The sequence below is a fragment of the Dermacentor albipictus genome, chromosome 1, assembly GCF_038994185.2.
Source record: "Dermacentor albipictus isolate Rhodes 1998 colony chromosome 1, USDA_Dalb.pri_finalv2, whole genome shotgun sequence".
NCBI classification, from domain to species: Eukaryota; Metazoa; Arthropoda; class Arachnida; order Ixodida; family Ixodidae; genus Dermacentor; species Dermacentor albipictus.
This window is the reverse complement of record NC_091821.1, coordinates 429,727,380-429,751,741: the sequence shown is the minus strand read 5'-3', so window position 1 is coordinate 429,751,741 and position 24,362 is coordinate 429,727,380. Positions and strand designations below refer to the sequence as shown.

At 46.5% G+C, this 24,362-nt stretch overlaps 1 protein-coding gene across 2 annotated transcripts in view; it reads right to left on the bottom strand.

The window, feature by feature from the left end:
• Positions 1-24,362, bottom strand: part of Ubr3 (Ubr3 ubiquitin ligase) — a 170,354-nt gene that overhangs the window by 102,873 nt on the left and 43,119 nt on the right. For both annotated transcript variants that reach the window (XM_070532285.1, XM_070532286.1), the window contains exons 8-13: positions 20,839-20,972; positions 19,603-19,695; positions 18,937-19,092; positions 9,872-10,053; positions 4,116-4,249; positions 890-1,035 (exon numbers count right to left, since the gene is read on the bottom strand). In XM_070532285.1, the coding sequence (XP_070388386.1) occupies positions 890-1,035; positions 4,116-4,249; positions 9,872-10,053; positions 18,937-19,092; positions 19,603-19,695; positions 20,839-20,972 (845 nt within the window). The remainder of the gene's footprint in view (positions 1-889; positions 1,036-4,115; positions 4,250-9,871; positions 10,054-18,936; positions 19,093-19,602; positions 19,696-20,838; positions 20,973-24,362) is intronic.

The following is a 24,362-nucleotide window of genomic DNA, read 5'->3' as shown; positions in this document are numbered from 1 at the left end:
GGTCCTATCTTCATTGCTGCTGGAATGGAGCACGGGTGGGGTAAGGAGAGGTTTTGTGCTTTGGATGTGTGCCCTCCCTTTACCATGAACGGTTTTGAATTGTTCGCTGTAACTGTATGGCACTGTTGAAAACTTTCGTTATATCTGAGCGCAGTTTCAATAGGCAGGGTTACAAAACCATAAATGCAGTGAAATGTAGTCCTTATAACTTTATTAGTTAACTATTAGTTATTATTATAACTTTATTATTATTGTAACTTTATAGTCCTTATTTATAACTATATATTGTTACATCTGGAATCATTATAAGTATCTCTAGAAGTGTTTGCTCGAGCGTACTGCCTCTGCATGCTTGGTATCTTGGCCAATTAAGTACAAATGGCAACGACACGCTAACTTTCACTTCGAAAGCTCATTTTAGAAAAATTTTCCTTCTGTAAAGGTAAACTTTGCACATCTTGTTCTATTTTTATAGCAAAAGTAGCAGGCATGCCATATTTATTATTTTTTTATATATATATATATAAACTGGCCACATGTGAAATTCGGTTTGGTGTTAGAATGGTGTATATATGGTACTTGGCAAAAAATGTGAGGGCAGGGGCTACTTACATTCCCACAAGTATGGTGTATATTATGTAGCACCCTTACACCAGTGTCCCTATACAGAAAGAACAGACCAGATTCCCACTGCAATACTGCCATTGCCGATGCAGCAACATCCACTGACCAACACCAAACCCACCCAAGCCTGAAATTTCATGGTGTCAAGGTGACCTTTGAGAAACTCGCATAGATGGTGGTGCTAGATTTTTTTATAAGCGTTACCAAAAAGGACTCAACGATCCCCAAGCAGCACCGCGGCAGTGCCCAAGCGCGGAGGGCTTACTTCCTCGAGGAAGGCCTCGAAGTCCCGGCTGTGGGCACTGGTGCCACACTTCTCAGGCAACAGGTCCATCAGCTGGGAGTGCGTACGGTCCCCCATGCACAGCAGGCTCACCATCTCCTGCCGCGTCACCTCAGCCTCGCTCATGCCTGCAAAAGGGACACACCTGGTGAAAGAGTGCTTCACAACAGATGGGCAAGGCTTGAACGTCCTCAAATGCTCTTTAGCGGCCACGACAAATGAACACCAAAATGGTTAATGAAGTTCAGTGTTTGACGGAAGCCCGTCTGGTCGGGATGAAACATGGTTAAAAGGTAAACAAAACCCAGGGCACTTCGCCGACCAAATAAAGATTTAAATGAAAAGACGTTTCGGCTCCCACACGGGAGCCTTGTTCACAGGTAAAATAAGGTAATTTATTTTACCTGTGAACAAGGCTCCCGTGTGGGAGCCGAAATGTCTTTTCTTTTAAATCTTTATTTGGTCGGCAAATTGCCCCGGGTTTTTGTTTACCTTTTAACCACCAAAATGGTTCTTAGCCCTGCTTGATGGCATGACTACACAATACATCGAAAAGTGCAAAAATAGGACAAAAGATTAAGGAAACGGACAACACAGGCACTGCGGTGTCATGCATTCTCTTATTCTTCTGTCTCATTTTTGCGCTGTTTGCCGTAAATGATCAGCGAAATCCTTCCAACAGCAATCACTCAAAGCTAGCCGTGCAGTCAATTCAATGAAATCAGACTGCTTATTTCTGCTTTTACAGTCAAACCTGGGCATAACGAACGTGGATATAATGACGTAAATCTAAAGTTTGGTTACCTATGCTTTACCTAAGTCAGTATTCTACTGTTAGGACTATGCCCATATGCAAGACCCACTGCACATCGGTTACAGCAGAACTAATACTTGTTTGCTCACAGCTCCAAATATGCGTTCTAGCAGCATAAATTTGAATTACTCAGTGAAAACAATGAAAATTGTACATTCCAGACACACATGCATGTTTTGGCCAGCAACTTGGCTTGGCTTCATCCCACATGGTGCAAAGTGCCCATTTGTAATTAACATAGCTCATTTGCCACACGTTGACATGGCAAGCCACCAAGAGGTTATCATAATCCACAGGAGGTCACTTGCTGGTACATCAAGGGCATCAAACTTGCGTTTCTATCAGAATTGTAAAACTTTTTTTCACCATGTCAGCATGTATATTTAGAATGGGTATCCTATATAACGAAGTGTCGGATGCAACATTAACAGCATTACAAGAAAACTAGAGCACATTCATAGCGGAAATTTGGGACCAGACAACTTTACCTTCACAGAATAAATTTGTTTGCATCTGTAGCAGCCAATGGGAATTTAGGCTGCTACAGGAGCTGCACACCGGCTTTATTACTCCATCAGCCATTTGATGCTTTCGCATCAAAATGCCCGAGGCATTTGGATTGAGCTGAGTAGCTGCCTGCCATGGCAGCTACACTGCAATACTCGCCCGCCCATTTTGCATGAAAACGCCAGTGTGCACTTAGTTTCTCATTACAGTACCAGCAAATCAGCTCCCGGTTCATTGCACATTGCATTCACAGCTATCACCTCCAACCCTATTGCGATAAGCATCTTCACCTGTCTGTTTTATAGAAGGTGGGGCATAGTGCTGTTGGAAGGGTACTGCATGCCTTTAACAGGTAATAATACTTTAACAGGCAATAATAATAATAATACCCCAAACGCTACATTATTCCTTGCTGCAGGCAGTTTGATATGAGTGCCACGTTACTCTCAGGTGACATTCAGCGTTACCCACCAGCTAGATTTCGTTTCGGTTGCTCGTTGGCATCTTAAAACACTACGTGATATTGGAAGATAACAAGACACGTCTTGGGCCGCCGAAGCCCCACAAGCTCGATGTGCGTAGGTGCCTCATGCCTCATGCCGCAACGATTAGCGCAACACTTCACATTATGTATATGTCAACTACAGCTGAGTCTGTCAAATTTTTTTGTTGCTTTGGATCATGTTTTCCCAGTCAGTATGTTTTTATTCTCGCATTTTTTTTTTCCAGAGCGTAAGAACAAGGTTCTACTGTATATTGGTTATGAATGCGAAAAGTGTGAAAGTTGCTCTAGCCTCTTTAGTACTGCCTGCTAAGTATGAAATTAAGTATAGTTAAACAATGATTCAAATTTTTCTATAGAATGTTTTACTCTGATCTTTACTCAGTAATTGCATGCAATCAAGGGTAATGAAACTGCAGAACTGCTTTTGACAGTTTCACAGTAAGTTTAAGAGTAGCACAACAGTGCAAAACAAGCACAGCCGAACTCATTTATATAACAAACTCGATAGTTCTGAAAAAAAGCATAATAAAGCTGCTTCTATGCTTTATATTGCAACAGGCATTGCACATTCGGTGCACTTCAAACAAGCAGGAACAAAAGTTAGTGGAACAACAAGACCATGTCAACAAGACCATGTGATCATGCTCTAGGACGCCCGCAACTACACCGAAGCTACAGGGAAGACGTCCCCAAGTTTTTTTCTAAAGTGCACTATTCCCCCGGCACAACTGTGCCATCGAATATGTGAACGTTGATTAAATTGCAATCATGAAATCCAGTTTTACAATCATGTAGTGTTCCAAAGAAGATGCCCACTCATAAGCAAATTATAATGTCGGCAGTCGAAAGATGTATTAAAAGATATTATTTTAAAGTCGCACGCCGACAACTACGGTAAACAATGTGTGACCGGACTTTTATCTGATACTTTTTTTTATGACATCTTTATTAAGTGAGCTCCGTCCCATTCTAGTATGAGGAATACCAAACTGTAGCACGAGTGGCACAAACAAAAAGACAGTACAGCGTCAGTACATTGAAACATTCATGGGATAAACCTGCAACAAAAGCACAAATACAGCAATGACTTCCACATTGATGAGGATGGTGAAGGCTTTGGTTCCTGTTTCACTACCGAGGCAGCATCAATGAAAGGGGGCTCTCATTTTTAAGCTTCATTTGGTGCAGGCTTGGCACAATTTTCTACTAAAATTCTGTTTCAGAGCAGGATGGCACAAAGGGCCACTACTGGTGCAATTTGGTGCGCTTGACGCAGCTGTTCCAGCACTGCCTTACTTGAACCTCAAAGCATGAGGACATGCCACGCCACCACACATACAGTGAGAGAGGAGGAAAGGAGGAAGCAGCGAGAGTGCCCGCACCCAGGTTGGTGCGGACGCTGAAGAGCATGGCAAGAAAGGTGAGCGCAGCCTCCAGCATGGGCAGCACCTTGTCCGGCTCCAGAAAGGAGTTGGCCCGATTGGGCGACAGCGACAGCCACTCCCACACGTGGAACCTGATCGGATAGAGGGGAAGTAAAACAATCAGATGAGCCACTTCCTGCTTTCTAGTTTTCCATGCAGACAGGCCACAAAGGGTTAGAAGAATAAGCAACCCCCTCCCCACTTACCTCCATCAATTTCTCACGTTGTTATGTGTAAAATTGTCAAGAGCTTATGAAAAACGTTAGAGGGGCACTTAATCCAAATGCTAAGCAAGGCAAGACTGGTACATTAGCCAAAGGCCAACTGCAATAAAATTAAGACTTCATAAAAAGTCTAATTTCATATAGTATGATAGTGTAACCTCGATGACAGATTGTATGTTTCAAGTATTTGTGAATTTATCAAGAAAAGCTAGAAAAAATAGCATTTTACACACCAAAAATTGAATAAATACCACCTTACCACTTGCCCAAAATGACACAGAACTCGAAAACGCTGAGAAGCAGCACAGCTCCTTGGTACGACCTTCGAGATTCGGCAGTTCCCATGGCGTACCAAAAATCTCGAAGGTCATGATCTGAGATTTTCGTTATATCTGCTAATTACTAGGTGCATGTGTCGTTTGCTTAGGAGCTAAAGGCCATTCACAAAGAAATTTAACAGTTACCAGTCCTTCAGTATTTGCCAATATCGCTTCAGTAGTATATGCTACTCATTTATAATCGTAGTAGTCAAGAGCTCAACGAAAGTTCGTCTGGTCAGGTAATATGATGATGAAGAAATTGCAACCAGTGACCAAGTTAAGGTGAAAAAACACACAGACGTTTCGGGACCCGTATAGGTTCCTTGAAGAAATTGCGGCCACTGACCGAGTCAAGGCGAAAAAGTCACAGAGACGTTTCGGGACCCGTACGGGTCCCGAAACGTCTTTGTGTGTTTTTTCACCTTGACTTGGTCAGTGGCCGCAGTTTCTTCATCATCATTTATAACCAATTTAGTCAAAGTGAAAGTTTGTTGCAGTTTGCCTTAATGTTTTACCACTTGAGGAAGGATTTCTTTCGCAAAAAACTAGGGGTGTGCAATTACTCAAATATCACCAAATTGAATCCCATATCAAACATTCGAACAGTTCATTTTGCGAATTGAATATCTACTATTCGATTTCTTGAATACGTAGAGACCAACCTAGTGCCACCTGTAGCATGCGCTGCAGAGCCCCTCGTGATTGATGCCACCAAAGCAAGCATTTCACTTAGTTTTCGGTGCAAAAGGAGCGCGAAGCATGCCACGAACTGGCCGCTCCAGCTGATGCGGTAGCTGACTTAGTCACTGCGAGGCTCCTCGATGTTGGCTCAATGCGGGGATCGCACACACAGCACCCGAACATCCCAATTCATAGAACGGCGCCCCGTTGGCCGGGCCCGCCTCTGTCGGCACAAAGTGCGTCCGAGTCAACACAACTGATCAAAATGAAAACGTGATGCGGACAGAGGGAACGGCGCCAAAAACAATGCACATTTTTGGAAGTGCGAAAGCCTGTAGTAGGCACACAGATCATGTTGGATATGTGAGGACGAACTTCAGGCCTCTTCAACAGCCGTCAATCTAACCTGCACGCGTGATCTCGAAACCGATTACTGATGAGCCACCCATACGAACACATTAGCAGCAAGCATTCCACAATGGCTTCTAGCCCGTTACCACATCAGCCTGCAGCCAAATTTCATCACGGCCACGCTGCCCAGGCCATTAGGCCTAATTGGCGCTGTTTCACGGCATTAGTGACTAAAGTTACAGTGGTGCAGAACTGGTGCAGATCGATTCGCAACAGTGGTGCGACACTCAGAAAACTGCAAGCTGCCTTACAAATGAAAACAAGTGCACGGGACAACAACAAAGTTGTTCCCGGCTGCCATCTTTGCGACACACCATGAGGCAGCCTCTTGTTCCCAACGCCATCCGTAGATGCCCATCAGTCTTTTTGTAGCTTTAAGCAACCCGTGAGAAGACTAACTTTGGTTTTACACAGCAACACACAATTTCAAATCTACTATTCGGTATTTGCACACCCCTGCAATAATGTGCCCTTGTGGTCATTTTCTTAAGTTGCAGTTTCCAGTACAGTAAAACCTCGTTAATTCAGACTTCCCGGGACCGAAAAAGAAATGTCCGAAAAAAGTGAATGTCAAATTATCGAGGGTATCAAGAAAACAATAAACAAATGCATACTATGTCAACACACTTTTATTTACTGAATGGATCAGCAAATCCTGTTTCTATTTTGCACAAAAGCAGTGCGGAAGCTGCCATTCTCATCTCGTGTCTGATTAGCGCTCGCAGCAGCAAAGGCCTTGCTACTTTCTTCACAGCATAGCCGTGGCACACAACTTCATCTGAGAGGCTTTTCACTACCGCGCGCACATCCCAATTATTTTTTCCCCAGTGTCGCCAGGTCACCGCCCATCGCAATGTAAACGGTGCTCTTCATCTTCGTCAGCTTCACACTGAGTAAAAACGTAACTGCTGTTTGCCACAACCATTGTGAACACGAAACCTCGGCTGCTGTCGATGCGATCACACACGGCAACCTTGTGGTTCTGAAGGCGCACGGCTAATGTGCACACCGAGTCAAAGCGAAACTAATGTTTGCCTCAACCACTGCGGATGGAACTATGGCTGCTATAGACATGATAATGTATGGCAACTACGCAGTCGTGAATGCACATGGCCAACGTGGTGCTAAGTGTGGCATTAAATGTAAAAAGAAGAGACCCTTTGCCCGAAAACTTTTTTATTATTATTATTCTTGATCGATTTTTATAAACGTTGCTGAGTTTATGTATTTCAACGTACTAGTTTTAAATATACATCCAGTTTTCTTGCAGAGTAAATAAATTTCCAGAAATTGAAGAAATTCAGCTTTACTGAATAATTTGCTTGGAGGTGAGCTATTTAAATGGTGTGCAACTAACAAAGAGTGTAAATTAACAAGAGTGGTGTTCTAAACTAATTTTATATTAAATGAGAACATTGCAAACTTCAGTGAGAGAAATCCATGTAACTGCTATTGCGGCTAGGGGGGCGTTCAGGGCATGGAATCCATCAAGCTTGTCGACTGCTACGTCAGGTTGCAGGAAATGAAGAAGAAAAGGGTCTATTTAGCTTAGTTACCCGGCTCCATTACGGAAGACCACTCCATGCAGGAGCAAGTTAAATGTCTCAGTTAACATCAGGACCCGTCTCTCCCGCTCAAGAAAAGTCTTTTAATCCCGTTGTTTTCCCTAGGCGAGTCAACTAGGGAATCTGAACCAGCAGAAAATCACACTCCTCGACTTTGTGGCGATACCACGCATGTGCTCGCAAAAACCCGCCATAACTCCGCCTCCGAAGAGACTGGTATGGAATCTGGGGCAAGAAAGCAACCGGTGACACCCAGTTCGTCGTCCTTGTCCCCCTCTTTTTCATCCTTTTCTCGGGCTTCTAAGTAATGGTCGGGTGAGCACCTGTCATGGGACCCCTCAACAGTCGGCGTCCAAGCTGCATTGACGTCTGGATAGAAGGGGTGGTGGTTTGACACGTGGCAAATGTCTAAGTAACGCCTTTGTGGTGTTGAGACATAACACTGCTAAAAACAGAAACATCTTTTACAAATTTTCTAATAAATGCAACCTTATTTCGTAAATTTGCACTCTGAACAGCTTTGCCTTTCTGGGGGAAAAAAAATAATTACAGTGATAACACAAGAAGAAGCAGAGATAATGCACCTCCAATATGGCATCAGCAAAATTGTGGTTTTGAGAAAACAACAAAAAACACTTTACAAGTGATATATTGAAAGAAAGTTTGAAAAATATGGCACCAAAAACCATCAGTAGGCACCAGGTATCATTCATAGCCGTTTGGGCACTGCCGGTCGACAACATAGCACGCACTGCGAGTACATTCACTTCAAAAGGATTACATTTTTTAGGGCCCTCAATTTTCCCCGAGCTCCATCTTGGTGCAACTTCACTGCAGATCTCGCTAACCACAGTCAGTTTAGTAGCAAGACCGTAATCCTGATCGCTCCACACTAGCTACGCAGAACCACCACAAGTACTACACGAGAAAACGCCGAGAAGATTGTTCACTGCTGCAAGTCAAACGACAATGTATGGAGCAGCAGGCTTCGCGACCAAGGCTGTTGCACTACCGCACTATCAGCAGTCCAATCTTCAACAAAACGCTGAATCTTTTGCTCTGTGGTCAGCGTAGATGCAATCTTGTCAAACGGTAGCTTGCTCGTGCGCTCTTATCTTATCCACTTCCTTATCAGTTATGACAGCCGTGTTAATTCTTAGCAAGTGGCACACGTGTGTGGAGATGCGTGATCCGGCAGAGCAGTTGAGGCGTCGACGTTAGGAGGCGGTATTTCAGCAGCAAGCTGCCGGGTATCCTGTGCCGACGGCAATGACGGAGTTGCTTTCGGAAGTCACTTGCGTCTTGCACGTTTCCGCCCGTAACGATTCACGGAACGAAACTTTGGTGGACCTCCTGCTTGTCCAGCACTGCACTCGCGAGACTACAACAAAATGGCGGCTGTTATCGTCGGCTGGGCGCTCATGGTCCTTGGAGCCAATCACTACTTGGTATCTTGGTCACATGCTCAATGTGGCCAAAAGTAGCATGCACGGCACATTTCTTTCACTGTTATTTTTTCGTGACCATCGAGCAGGCAATGTTGCCGACTGACAAATAAAAAAAAAGCCAGAAATGTGAGCTTTAGAATGATACCAAAATGGCACTGGCACAACGCATAGCTATCAAATTATGCGCGACGAAAATCGGGCAAGATTTGTCCCCAATTTAAACACACGCTTGCAGACTAGCATCTTTAGGTCCCGATAACGGAACAAATGCACAGTATTATGTAACCAAATTTCGGAGATAGGTGCAGAAACGCATCAGGAACGTGGAAATATAAAAATTGAAAATTCGAATTTTGGGACAATTTTCGGTCCCGAAGACCCCTTAAAGGCACAAATAGGCACGACGTGCTCTGGCATTGCAGTCATTCACATACGATTTCTACTGATGACTACAGCAATGCAAATTCAGCCACTTCATTTTGGTGGATGCTAACGCCTTTTTTGCTTTTTTTGCGGCGCATATTTGCAGCACTCCGCGCTCTCAGAGTTCTGAGAGTTGTCCAAATTAACCAAGGTGCGGCCAAATACGCTCGACTTAACAAGAGTTTCATTGCATTAAATAATGCATCCACCTGCCGGGACCAGAGGACGAGTCTGAATTATCAAATTTTCCGAATTAATGAGGGTCAGATTAACGAGGTTTAACTGTACCACAGCACTTGCGATGAAGCTTATAAGCACTGTGAAGAAAAAATTGGCTGTGTTGGTGGAAAACCAGCCAGGTGGAAACAGTATCGAAAATCGCAAACTGCAGTACACCACTCACCTCTGACCACAAGGTGCACAAGGCAGTTGTAAACCAGAAATTAGATTAAAGAAGTTAAAGTAGGTCTGTGTCGTGCAGCCTCTAAAAGTTGCACATATCACAAATGTTTAGGGAAGCCAAAATGTTTGGTATTCAATTCTACATACAAAGCCCATGTACAGTTAGGTCTCAACATCTTGCTGCTTCACAGACTCCTGAAGAAACGCATTCTCAGCGTGTTAAAGCTCACATGCACACACCTCTGAAAGACCGTAGAAATGAACCAGTCAGGATCAAGATGAGTGGCACACAGCTGGAGCAGAAAGAGATCGGCGTCCACCATGGAGTTGCAGAAGTGGCACTGGATGTACGTCATGGCCTGGCCCTTGATCTGCAGTCCATTGCGCGCCCAGAGGCCACACAATATTTCGTGGAACGACACCTGCATGGTACAGAAGCACATTAATGCAACAGCTGCCTATTCCTGATGCCTGTTCCTGAACTTTGACCCTGAAATGTCAAAACACTAATTAAGTTAAACAAAGAAATATTGGTACTAAGTGCCACATAAAAGCAGCAGCAGAGCAAAGCAATGCAAAAAGTCATGCCCCCTTAGAAATCTATGAAGTGAGAAAGCAGTCAAGATATGCGGCACGCCAACAAAAGCAGGGCATTTTCCATGGTTGCCAAATGCCTCAGGACATTATGCACAGTTACAACACCCTTGTGACCTCAATTTTAGATTATCTCTCTTGCCAATTTCGCCCGACCTGCTTCCAAAATATCTAACAACTCACTTCCTATTTTTCCTCATGATTTTTTTTTCATGATTTTTGTTCCTTGAATTCGACCCTTGCGTACAAATACAGCCGAATACAATAATGCAGGTTTCAAATACAGTCGAAACCCACAATAATAAAATCGCGCAACTATGAAATTTTCGCGACAAGGAAATATTTTCGTATGCTTGGCGAACACCCATAGGATTCAGTGCACTTCGTATCTCGACAACGAAATGTTGCTGCACCACAATCCCACATCAATGAAATTTGCCGAAACATAGCCCCGCATATTACCTCCTTGCACAAGCCTAGCAGGCCCTAAAGTGTGCTCAAATTGTCACGATCCACCTGGGTTCATTAACGAGGGAGGGCTCAAGGCAGCCTCCGTTAGACAGACGCTCCGCAGCATGGTGATGATGAACGATGACTGACCACCAAGCAGCTGTGCTCGTCGGTGTTTATTGGTGTGGTGACCAATGTTGCCAACCGAGCCTGGCAGGCCACCAAGCCTGGCGGGCCAACGAAGATTATGCCCGAGGGGGCATCACATGCTCGTTACACCTCCTTACCCCCAGTTAGTTAACTAAAAGAAACAAATGTCCAAGTTCAGTGCATAAGGCTCTGCTGCCATCCCAGCCAAGTCGACGGTGCCTGTTATCCAGGCGAGTAACGGTCCGGCGGCTTCCGCGGTTGAGTACTCCACCTGGGCACCGGTGTTGACGGGCTGGGTTTGGCAACGCCGGGTGCTGCCTGAGCTAGCCTCGCTCCATCTGGAGGATCCGTAGTGGTCAGCCTTGTAAGTGGTGCCGGACTTGACACTGGCCCAACGGGCACCGCACCACTGGCAACGCTTGCCGCCTCCGAGGTGGGCAGTGCTCCGCTGGAAGTGACTGGTGTTGCCGCTGGTCCTTCTGCGAGCTGTAACTCTGAAGTGGTAGTCGAGGGTGCTAGCCAGGTCCATAGGCGAGGCCTAACATGGCCGGCGTGTCTGTGCCACGTGGCCCCGTCTGGCATGCGGACAAGCAGCGATGAGGTGCTGGCTGGAGCCACCACCTGTCCATCGGACCAGTGTGGGCCAGGACGGAAGTTCTTGGCAAAAACTGGCACTCCTGACTCTGGCAAAGGCCCGGAACGGCGCCCTTGGTCAGCAGCCAGCTTCTGCTTCAGCTGCTTCAGGAGCACTGTGGATCGGAAGTCCAGATGCAAGAGGTCCAAGAGTGTCTTGACCACCCGCCCCAGCAGGAGCTCACAGGGGGTACGGCCAGTGGCATCATGGAACGTGGTCCGGTACTGGAACGGTATCCAGGCAATCTGCATCCCGAAATCCCCAGTCTGGCTCTTCTTGAGCTTGTCCTTGAAGGTTTGCACCACCCGCCCGGCTGCACCATTTGAAGGAGGGCGGTATGGCAGAACCATCATCCAGCACATTCCGTTCTTCGTCAGCCAGGCTAGGTATGGCGAAAGCAGGACCATTGTCAGACCCGATGACGTCCGACAACCCCTGGGCGGTGAAGACCTGTCGTAGCACAGCAGTGGTCATGCCTGCTGGTGGAGTGGTGACAGGTAGAACATCCCCCCCACTTCGAAAAAGCATCCACCACCACCAGGAAGTAATAATGGCCCTTGAAGGGCCCCCCAAAATCCACATGCAGGCGGGACCAGGGTCTCTGCGGGAACGGCCAGGGGGTGATTTCCACATGACGCGAGGCCTGCTGATGCTCCTGGCAGACTTGGCAGCTCTGCACTATGTGAGCGATGTCCTGGTCCAGGCCAGGCCACTAAACATGGGACCGGGCCCCCATCTTGGTCTTTTCCATGCCAGGATTACCTGCATGCAGCAACTGCAGGATCCTGGACCGGAGACTTTGTGGGATCACCACCCTGGAACCCCACAGTAGGCAGGCCTGCTGCAAGATCAGCTGGGCGGCCTTGTGGCTATAGGCCTGCTGAACCAATTCCTCCCATGGGACACCACCTTGACCACCTGAGACAGGACTTGGTCCCGGCTGGTCTCTTGCAATACCGCAGAGCTGGAGAGTGCCTCCGGGTATGCGTGCTCCAGCATGACCACTTCAGCAGGTTCTGGAACAGCATCAAGCACCTCTGGCAGGGGCAGGTGGCTCAGGGCATCCGCAGGCCCCAGGTCCTTTCCCGGACGGTAAACCAGCTGGTAAATGTAAGCTGCCAGCCTCAAGGCCCAGCGTACCACTCGAGGTGATGCCTGCACGGGAACTGCCTTGTCAGGCCCCAGCAGCCCCAACAGCGGCTTGTGATCCGTGACCACCTCGAACTTCCGGCCAGACTCTGGTGGAAGCATTCAACACGAACATGAGGGCCAGGCCTTCCTTGTCCAACTGGCTGTAGCGTTGCTCTGCAGCATGAAGCCGACATGAAGTAAACGACACATGGCGTTCCTGGCCATCCTTGTCCCGGTGCGCCAGGATGGCTCCCACGCCATATGGCAACACATCTATGATCAGGACGACAGGCTTGGCAGGATCGAAGTGTACCAGCACTGGAGCCTTGGTGATTAGCTCCTTGTGGAAGGCCCAGTCCTGCTCCTTCTTCCAGACCCATTGCTGACCATCTCGAAGCAGAAGATGGAGCAGCTATAGATGCTCCATCAGGTTCAGCAGGAAGTTGATGTAGAAGTTGATGAGGACAAAATAGCTTTGAAGCTCCTTCTTCAACTGGGGCTTAGGCACATTCAGCACAGCATCAACATTGCGGGGAGCCGGGGCTAGGCCAGCATGGGAAATGACATGTCCCAAAGTACTCAGCATTGGGGGCCAGGAAAATGCACTTTTCCAGCTTGAGCTTGAGACCGGCATCCTGCAGTCGTGCCAGGACGTTGTGCAGGTTCTGCAGGTGCTCCCCGTCGTCACTGCCAGTAACCAGGATGTCATCCAAGTACACCGCCACATGCCTCAAGCCCCTGAAGAGGTTGTCCGTCTCCCTCTGAAATATGGCTGGGGCTGAGGCCACGCCAAACGGTAAGTGCATGTACTGCAAGAGCCCCAAAGTTGTTGATATTGTGACATAATTCTGGGAGGCATCCTGGAGCACCAGCTGCTGGCAAGCACCTCTGAGGTCACGCTTGGTAAACTTCTGTCCACTGGACAACACTGAACAGAGATATTCTATCTGGGGCAGCGGGTAATTTTTGACGGTAGCAACAGGATTGATGGTAACCTTGAAATCCCCGCAGATCCTGACACTGCTGTCTCGCTTGAGGACTGGTACGATGGAAGAGGCCCATTCAGACGTCTTGACGGGCACCAGGATGCCCTCTCGCTGTAACCGTTGCAGCTCCTGGGTGACCCCGTCCTTCAGGGCGAACGGCAGTGGGCGAGGCTTGAAAAAATGTGGCCAGACTGCCTCAGGTACACAGATGCCAGCCGTCGTGCCACGAATGTGCCCACCCCTGGCTGCAACAGAGACTTGAATTCAGTCAGGAGGTTGGAGACTTCTTTCCCCACATGCAGGCTGGCTTCCTGGTACTCTGGCAGACAAACGCCCAGTGCATGAATCCAGTTTCAGCCCAGCAGCGTCGGCGATGACCCTTTGGTTAAGTAAAGGGGAAGGGTTACCTCCCTGTCACCAAAGTGAACGCTGACCTGGGCCTGACCCTGGACCTGGGAGAGCTGTGCAGCATCACACCCAAAGCCTCGACAGACACACCAGGGAAAGTACACTTGAAGAGTTTCCCGGCCATTACTGACACTCTAGCCCCTGTGTCCAGCTCCATGGAAATGGGGTGCCCGCAGACTTCGACGGTCAGCATGTACAGCACCACAGACGACAGAACAAAGCCTGTGTGCCACATGTCGAAAATTGGCGGGGCCTCGGCCACGATGTGGAGCCTGGCCACTGAAGAACTCGAGCCTGTTGCCATACGCCCCCACCGCGTACCCTTGCGACGGCTACCCTGGCCATGGGCTTGTGTGGTACCGGGGCTTGAACCAGGTTGCTGCTGCTGTTTGCTGTTCGTCCTCCCCCTTCGGCATACCCGTGCCAGGTGCCCAGTTTTCCCGCCCGTGAAACATTGTGCTTGAGAGAACTGGCACTGTGTGGGGGAGCGGGCACCACCACAGCGACCACAGGTACTGTGGTGGTGTACAACTTGCTGACCGCCGCTTCCGCCGATGGTGAGCCAGTCACACGGGCAATCTCGCCGGCATCCTAGGCGGCAGCTCCCATTGCCAGTGCTGCCTTCACGGCGTCATCCAGCGAGGGGTTGGAAAGCTCCCTCACGAAGCTCCAGGATTCGCGTCTGCATGGCGATGTTGTTGATGCCGCAGACGAAACAATCCCGGAGCAGCGAGTCCAGTCGGTCCCCGCACGCGCAGGCACTCGCTAATTTTCGTAGAGCAGCAACGAACTGCCCGAGGGTCTCTCCTTCCCAGCGGCTCCGATCGTTGAAACAAAAACGCTCCATTAGTGTGGACAGTGCTGGGTTGAAAAGAGAGCACAGTATGGTGAGCAGCTTACCCAGCAGCTTAGCATGCGGTGTAGCTGGCTTGAGAAGGTCAAGCAGGAGACTGAAGATGCAGGTCCCGCAGCTGGCCAGGAAAATGTCCCACTGGTTGGCCTCGGGTGTGTCATTTGCACGGAAGAACATGTGAACTTGCTCCTTGTAAACTGGCTAGGCAGACCCCATCTCCCTCGAACGGCTCAAGTCTTCCGTATAGCGGCATGGCGGCAGCAACGGGCGGCGTTGTTCCGCCGCTCGTGGCGGCATGGGACAACCCGTGGGTACTCGTTGCCAGTGCCCTGATCCACCCGGGTTCGTGAACGAGGGAGGGCTAGGCACCCTCCGCTAGGCAGACGCTCCGCAGCATGGCGGTGAACGATGACTGACCACCGAGCAGCTGTGCTCATCGATGTTTATTGGTGCGCTGACCAATGTTGCCTACAGGGTGTGGCGGGCCAACGAAGATTATGCTCGAGTGGGCGTCACATCCTTGTTACGCAAATGTGATTGCTTTGCACTAAAATTGCGTAAAATACCACGACATTACAATTGCATGGATACCACCATTATTGTTTGCAAAAACAAACAAGCACCGGAAGCGATCGCACCGGAAACACATCATGGCCGCCATCTTGTTTGATGACCGCCTATTCGAAGTGGCACGCCTGTTGCTACCAACATGTGACAACTGTTTTTGCATGCACACCTAGTATAGTGTGAAATGTGCACCTTGGTGAGAAAAATGCAGCAAAAAGAAGAACATCAACAGCCCACAACGTGGAATTGTTTATGCTACTTGCGATGGCAGTCGCACCATGGAGTGCCATGCATTGGGCCGTGCTTGACCGATCGCCCGGGTATGCATGTCGATTTGGCGGCAGAAGTAGATTTGTGCAAAGGTGCCTTAATCTCGGTCGACTGCCTTTGGGTATACGAGATACAATCACTTCCTTGCTTGGCACCGGACGCGTAGGCGCCTACGGGCGACAGTGTGCACTGGACAAATGCTGTTGCATGCTTGGACTGCTGTTGCTCTGTGTCTGGTGTCGAGCTATGCAAAATCTCGCAAAAGTGTTCGTACCTTCGAAAGCAATTGACCGAGAATACTGCTCTATGGCAGTGCTGCCACTGCTGATCCAACGTGTGCGGCACACTCTGTACTGTGAACAATGCGGTTCTATATCCGGTTCTATATGCGGTTCTATATCCGGTTCTATATCTATATCCGGTTCTATATCCGGTTCTAATGCGGTTCTATATCCGGCTATAGCGGTTCTAATATGGAAGCTTGCCAACGTAGGCTAATGGAATTTCGACAGTAAAGTTTCATTCTACGATGCATTACCTATCTGTGCTGTCTCATTTCGCAACAACAAAATTATCACAAAAGCAAATTTTTTCGCATTCCCCACAGATTTCATTACTGCGAGGTTCAATTGTAACAGCAAAAATGACCATTTTAAGATAAATACTCAAAATCCTGCAGTCTTTAGCACTACGTTGGTAACCTGCCCCTTAACGTCTCAATCTAATCCATACACAGGTTGACCAAAGTGAAAACTTGCTTTTTGTTGGAATCGATGCCATTTTCGCTGTTTTTGTGACCGGTGTTACAGTTAGGGTGCTGCAGTAGCTCGTGGCCTTTCATGCTTAGACCGTTCATTCGCCACATTATGGTGATGATGCAGCACATTCGGTATGATGCCCACTTTGAGAGACGAGCAATAACCAAAATGAAAGAAATGGGTATCCCTTCCTGTATCATCGCTTGGGTTATGTCATATTTACAAAATAGAAAACAATATGTGGAAATTGATGGCAACTGCTCCCGCTTTTTAGATGTTCACTCTGGTGTTCCTCAGGGCTCAGTCTTGGGGCCTGTTTTATTTAATATATATATTAACGACCTGTTAGGTATTCTGGAACTAAGCACGTCGGCCAGGTTATTCGCCGATGACTGCATTATCTTCAAAAGCATTCATTCTGTATCCGATCAACTTGTCCTAAATTCGAACTTACAGCTCCTTGCAGACTGGTGTAACAAGTGGGATATGACAATTAATTACAATAAAACCGTTTATTTATGTGCTACGAATAAGATCAACAAAATGAAATTTACGTATGGCATTGGGGACAACATAATTAGTCAAGTGGAAGAATACAGATACCTGGGCGTGACTTTAACATCTGATCTTAAATGGTCATCCCATATCTCCAACATCTGCTCCGCTGCAAGGAAAAAGCTAGGTTTCTTAAAATATAAATTAGGCAATTCTTCAAGCGCACTTAGACTTCAAGCTTACAAATCAATTGTTAGACCTACTCTTGAATACGCCAGCATAGTATGGGACCCACATTCCACAATAAACATAGATAAACTAGAAAAAATCCAGAGATTAGCAGTAAGGTTTATATATAACCGCTATAAGCAAAGGGACTCTCCGTCCGCCATGTTAAATCAGGCAGCCCTTGAGCCATTGGCTGAAAGAAGAAAGGCTGCCCGGCTGCGCTTTTTTCACTCTTTGTATTTTCAAAAACTAGGCATTCAGCCACAGGATTACTTCGAAAGGGACACAACCAGACCCTCACGACACAAACATAGCCATAACATCAAGCCAATATTTGCCCGCACGAATTTCTTCAAACATTCATTTTTCCCTAAAACAATATCCGACTGGAATTCCCTGCCTCTTGACTCTCCTCTCCTTTCTTCAACTTCTTGAGAGCCTGTATATAAGTATCTATGTGTATGGCTAGAAATGATGATTACTGATTAACTGTGCGTAGTGTGCTTTTTTGTCTATGTACCTGTGTTTGGGGCACGCACTCTCACAAATTGTATTTGCTTTGTAACCCTGTTTAGTTTTGTTCTTATATTTTTTGTGTAAATCCCCATTGTTGCTGATCCTAAGGCATAGTGCTTACTAACAAATGTATGTACCCTCTCCTGCTTGGACCGATCCGGTCTGCAGTATTTTGTAAATAAATAAATAAATAAATTGCCTGACGAGCTGGCAAACTCCGCTGCGACTCCATGGCGCAGCGTCCACAAGATGATGATTTGCAGATAGCGGTACCAGCCGGAAACCGTCTTTAAGTGCAAGGCCGGTAAGAAGGGATCTGGACCTCGTAGTGGCCTGGTATTTTCCCCAAATAAAATGGTTGTGTGGTCTTTGAAGAAGTGCCTAATTTCAAATGAGCTCAATGGCATGGAAGATGACTTGATCTCAGGTTATCACTTTCGAAAATAGTTTCACTTTTGTGAGGCTCGGCTAATGCCGGTGCTGAACCCCTTGAAGTATATGACCGAAAGCGCTCTTGGCATTGTGTAGAGATAGGGAGCTTGGCAAGGCACCAGAAACACTTGTCGGGTGACCCGTTCGATGATGAGTTGGGCAATATATCGCGAAAGTGAAACTACTACACCCAAAAAGTGCTCGCCTTAGAAAACACCCAAGCTCTGTCTTCACCTCAGATTATGATGATGAATGTGGAGAAGTAAGTTCTGAACAGTGATTCCTGGAATTAAGGTAAAATTTCTTTACCCGCTCATCCCGCATTACTTTCGCAGTTTTAGTCTTTTTTTGTTTCGCGGGACTGGAAAGTAGACCCTTGTGTTACAATCGCAGTCACATTACATTAGAGTAACTACGGTAGATGGAAAGATGCATTTAGATGAAGATGCAAATCCTTTCCACTTTCCTCGCCCACACGACTTTCTGCTTTATGGGATGTACTGGACAGCCTGACAATATGCTATCTCTACCAAATTCCTTTTTCTTTTTGTTTCCACTTCATTTCCCTTGTTCTTTATTATGCCAACATTCCAAATGAAAAAGAAAACGCAGGTGCTTCATCCTACATTATCCCTGGCTACATAGACTGTTGGCTTCATATGGCAGTCACTAAAGAAAGAAAAAAATCAAGCCCCTCGGTTTCCTTCTTCTCACATGTTGACACTTGGTCATATGAAAGGTTTCATTACAAGCACACTCCCACTGGCTTCAGGTGAAGGAGGAGTCACAAACTACGGACAAGGGGCGGAAGCATGGAAATACCGAAAGCGCACCATGGCTTGTAGAGGGTGTGCCATTAGGGTCATCAGGATATCAGTGTCTGGCAGCAGCTCCACCAGCGTGGCCCCTTGCCTCGTCACTGCCTGGCACAAGAACACCGCATAGTACCGGTGCAGAGGCAAGTGGAATGACACCTGGTACGGGTTGGGCTGAAGGAAAAATAATGAAATGGTGTCATTCATGAAACGCAATTTGATGAAATACAAGAGATAAAAAGAAGAGATCGCACACTAGTAGAAAAAGAGAAAGTGACCAGGGCAGTCCCAAGATGGTGCCCGGGTTAAATATCTCAAGGCCTGTCACGCGAAACCTGTCAGCGAAAAATTTTCGATAACGAACGTAAAGGGTGATGATGTAGGAGTGCAACAACAAAGAACGAACAACTATCCACTGTCACAGCTGTGACATTTCATGGCTGTGAGAATTTCACTCATAAAAACTGAATGCACATCCTGCACCTTGAGAGGATGGACACTTATGGCTGCGTTTATTAATGGAAGGCACTCTCAAGAATTAGAAGTGTAGCTCTGCCAAAAAAAAAGAAAAGATCAGATCACAGCGTGAGCAAAGCTTTGGAATTCCTGTAGGCCCAGCCTACGCCACCGTGAAAAGACAGAATCATCATTACCAAAAGCCCCAGCCACCCCTCAGAAACTTACTGTATCATCCTTCTTGAAGCCAATGCTGTCAAAGAAATCCTCCAGTGCTGTGAGGCACCTCTCAAGGACGTTCTTAGACAGGGGCAAAGTTTCCTGCAGAAAAAGGATGCAACCAACCATCAGCATTGCAGCATTTCTCGGCTCATAAAAAGGACAGCAGCCACAACCCAAGTCGAGACATTTAAGTGCTGATGACTGCGAGAACAGATCGCTAACCATATCATCCCATAAAAGCAACCCTCGTTTCATAGACAAGGCACCAGACAAGAATTGTGCTTTGGGGCTTTCGATAGGCCGATCTCACTACACACATGCATGTGCAGCAGCCCTGCCAGCACCGTTATGACAGTACTAGACCTCACTGCTTTCCCATTGAAAATTGAAAATAATGTCACGGACAATACTATTGTGGATTTTTCCAGTGAAGCTTAAGGACAAATTGAAGGAGATGCCTTTTCAACTGCCACTCTACTACTGCAAAATCCTTTAATCTCATCTCCCTGTTGTTTGGTCTCGAGAGCTGAGAGGATTTGTCATGGTACAAACATAAGACATCCTTTACCATAGTTGTCCTTCAGTCCAATAAGAACTACTATTTACCAGCATGCTTTGTGGCAGCGGTGGCTTATTGCAACTCATTTTGAAATCCCTCTATTGAATCCTGGCAGGACATGCATAATTAGTCTGAATTATCTGATGTTTCAGTTAATTAAGTGTTTAAAGGGGGGATACTAAAGCGAAATGATAAATCAGTTTAGACTAATAAAGCACTGTTTGAGAACCTTGCAGGCAGTCATTTCAGAGTAATAGTTTGATTATTAGATGAAAAAATGAGGGTCGAAGTAGCAGTATTTGAATTTCGTGCCAAAACCCCGACGTCAGTACGTCAGTGTGACGTCAGGGATTCCAAAATATGCTTGCATTTGGGCCGCCTTGCCCGAGTAAAGGTTCCCGAAACATGCCATGTTTAATATTTGGTTCTTTTAGAACACAATGTAGCCAATCTGTGCCATTATATAATTAAATAGGCCCTAAAAGATTATAAGTAGGCCCTAGAAGAGTGGTGTTTTTGGTGTTGTAGAATGGTAATTTACTCATGCAGAAGATATCATTTTTCTCTTAAGTGTCCCTTTAGGGTGAAAAAGTCAAATACATAGTGCCAAATATGCAAAGTTATGATTGTAATGAACAAACATTAAACATGTTAGGTTTAAAATGTAGAGAAATAACACCCACCTCATTTTTTAGGTGAGAGATAAGCGCCCAGAGTGGCGTTGCTGAAGCCTCCAACTCGGCTGAGAAGGCTGCATAGTACGTGTTGGGCTCGAACTCCACGTGCTGGGTCAGCTCTCGCTGGTTGACGTTCATGCCTGTTCCACAAAGCGTGGAGACAGAACAAAGTAAGGCAAGGCAGCGTGCCATCAGCTACAGTTGAGGTAACACACAACAGCTGGCCACAGTGGCTTCGATTGCATCATGCACACATGCAAGCAGGTATTAGTGACCTCCATGAGTCACGCTAGGAAATGGGCACCAACAATTACAATCCCTGCCAGTTGTCCTTGCACCGATAGAACACAATTTGCTGTAAGTGGGCTTTCAAGTATGATTGTGCAACAATAGAACACCAGGCCCACAGTCTAAGAGTTCAATTCCAAAAATCTACTTAAATTATGCGGTTGAACATCCTAAAGCAACTTGCAAGCTATGAGGAACACTGTAGTAGAAAGCGCGTGATTAATTTCGACAACCTGGGGTTCCTTGATGTGCACGTAAATTCAGGTAAGTGAGTTTTTTTTTTTTTTTGCATTCCGACGCCATCAGAATATGGCCACTGCAGCCATGAATTGAACCCGTGACCTTTCACTCCATAGCAGAACACTACAGCCACTGAGGCACCGTGGTGGATAAGTGGTGCTCTTTATTGTTGTCATCAATAAAGCAGGAACAAAAAGCTAGAATTAGCTAGCAGCAACTCCTAAACTTGGTGCAATGGAACTACCGACTTCATCGTAGAACCTATCTTAATTCTTTAGTTTGCTTTCTGATGCTGCACGTCTGCGTAGTCACAGTACAAGTCATCTTTCACGTTAGGCCAAAGTGCAAATCACACGTGCCAGTTCTTGAAAGGTGAACATGATGTCAACTCTCAGCAGCCACATCGCTGCTTCCTGTCTCACACCAGTGAAGCTGCATACATATCTGCTGCTTTAGGAGCTACTGCACATACAATTTATATTAGCAAGCCGAGTCGCAGGAGAGCTAGCTTAACTTTGCTACATGCAGCTTCACTTGTGCTGCAGAGGAAGGCAAAACAAAGCGCAAATTAAATGTCATCACATCCCAAAACTATACCTAGACCATAAGGAGCGCAGCAGAGTATTCCAGAACCATTTTCACTGGAATTGTTTAGCATCCCCAAACCTCTTGGTGCTTCCTGTCTTTCCATATCCCACCTTCCTCGGAATGTGGCTGCAGTGGCTTGGAATAGACCACATTTCTAGGGGTTCAATGATCACTCCTTTAACCCTTTGAAGGTTTTTGCCGTACATGTACGGCGGCGGTTTTCTGTCCCACAAGGTCTTTGCTGTACGGGTACGGTTTCAACCCTCCGTTTGAAATTTCACGCCATAATGACGATGCGTGCTCACTGGGAGGTGCTGTCACCTCTTAGGACTTACAAGAAGCATTTGAAATTTGTGCTACCTTCTTGGGGAGATAAACAGAACCGATTTCTAGCTTCAGCGCGTCGCACAGACTGCAGCAACACCCCTTTTGCGGTTTCGGTTTCACAGCGTGATCGCAACGGAGGCTTAGGAAACGTCATTTTTCTCTTTGTCGGCAATCTCTTGCAGAGGCAGTGGAAGTTTATTTCTATCTTGATTTGTGCTGCTCTCAGCTTGTTTATAACCGCCGCTCGCGAGGTGTTCTCGCTCTCAGTGGCAATGCGCTTTCACGGTTTCGGTTCCTCCGCATGATCGCAACTGAGGTGCGCAAAACATGATTTTTCTCTTTATCGGCACGCTATCGCAGGCACGGTGGAAGCTGATTTCTATCTTGATTGGCGCTGCTCTTAGCTTGTTTATTTATCACCGCTGCTCACAAGGTATTCTCGCTCTCTGTGGCAACCCGCTTACACGAGAGGGTGCCTCAGACCTCTGCCCAAGGCAGCCGCACGCAGAGAAGATGTCGTGTGCGCCAACACAACTCGTCGCTCCAAGAGAAGAACATACACGCATTTTAGGAGTGCAGACTGCGATAAGGCGCTGTGCGGAGACCCGTGTTTCAAGGAGTACCACGCTCTAAAATACTATTGAACATTTTGCAGTTCTGAGTGATACCGACACCAAAATACTGTTCCTAATTTTTTTTTATTATATATTCCCGACTTTATACATCTTGTACATTCAAGAACCGCAATAACGTAATTTGACCACCTGGGAAAGCTTTTTCAAAATAAATCGACCCTCAAAGGGTTAAAGTAGGGGTATGCGAAAACTCGAATATTCAATTTCAAATAGAATAGTGAGCATTCAAATAATTTGATTCATGAATCAAAAATCTAATATTCAATTTCTCAAATATTCTATCTTTTGAATATCAGTACTGTCGGTGAATGACCTGGCCGTGGCCAGTGCCTTGACATAAACAGCATTCCCACGGCGTGCAATCTTTATCAGTACAAGGTTTGACCAGGTCAATCGAACTAGTCGAAACGATTAACGCTACGCAAACAGAGGCGACAGAAAAAAAACAGAGCATGTGGAAATCACGAAAGCAGGTGCAAACATCGGGCCAATTAGCCACTGGAAGGTACGCTACTGCATCTCATACATGAGTTCAGAGTTCAAGCATGCATATTCGTGCAGTTGAGCTTTCTACCACATGGCAACACACAGATGAACTTGGCATGCATGCTTGTGGTAGTTGCCAGATGGTCGACCGCGGACCTGAACACCGATTCGCCATTGATCTAACCTGCAGGCGTGATCTCGGCCCTCGTCACATGAACTTGTCATGGGCCTGCCATCAATGACCCCACGGGAGCGTTGCAGAGTGATGTGATGTGCATTCCTTGATTTTGCCTGTCGCACAGGTTGCTTTTAATGAGCTGACGATAACCCACAGAAACCACCTGCCATAATGATAGAAATAAACCTGCCTCCTGTTTTCTGCAAGAAAACTTGAAAGCAATACTTTCTCGTAAAATACTGTGATCAGCGTCCTGAGCACCTGCAGCAGTTTCTTGCACAGAATTTGGAAGCCTAAAAGTTTGTGTTAAATTTTATGATATTTGATTCAATATTTGTTTTTTTTTTCCTTGATTCAATTAGATATTCGATTCAAAATTTGCTCTTCGGTATTCGCACACCCATACCTCAAGGCAATTAAGGAAGTAAGGCTAATGGAGGCCTAGCCAACATAAAGCGTGTGGACAGAATGCATCGGATGTGAAGCAGAGATGCACACTGGATTTCCTCTACATCAGCTCTATGATACCACTGCAGCCTAGGATATTGCATCGGTCTTCGTCCTCTAACCATGTCATCAAAAGAACACAAGTCATGCTCCAAACTTCTTGCTCATCCACTCTTCCTGCTCCAATACAACAAATGATGCGCGCTACCTATCATTTAGTGTTGCCCAAAGAAATTTGTCTAGAAACTATGTACTGTAAACAGAAACTCAGCAAAAAGAAAAATTATTTTTTTGGTGGTTAGTCACCTGTTGGCAGCACTGGCACACACAGGGTTAAAAAC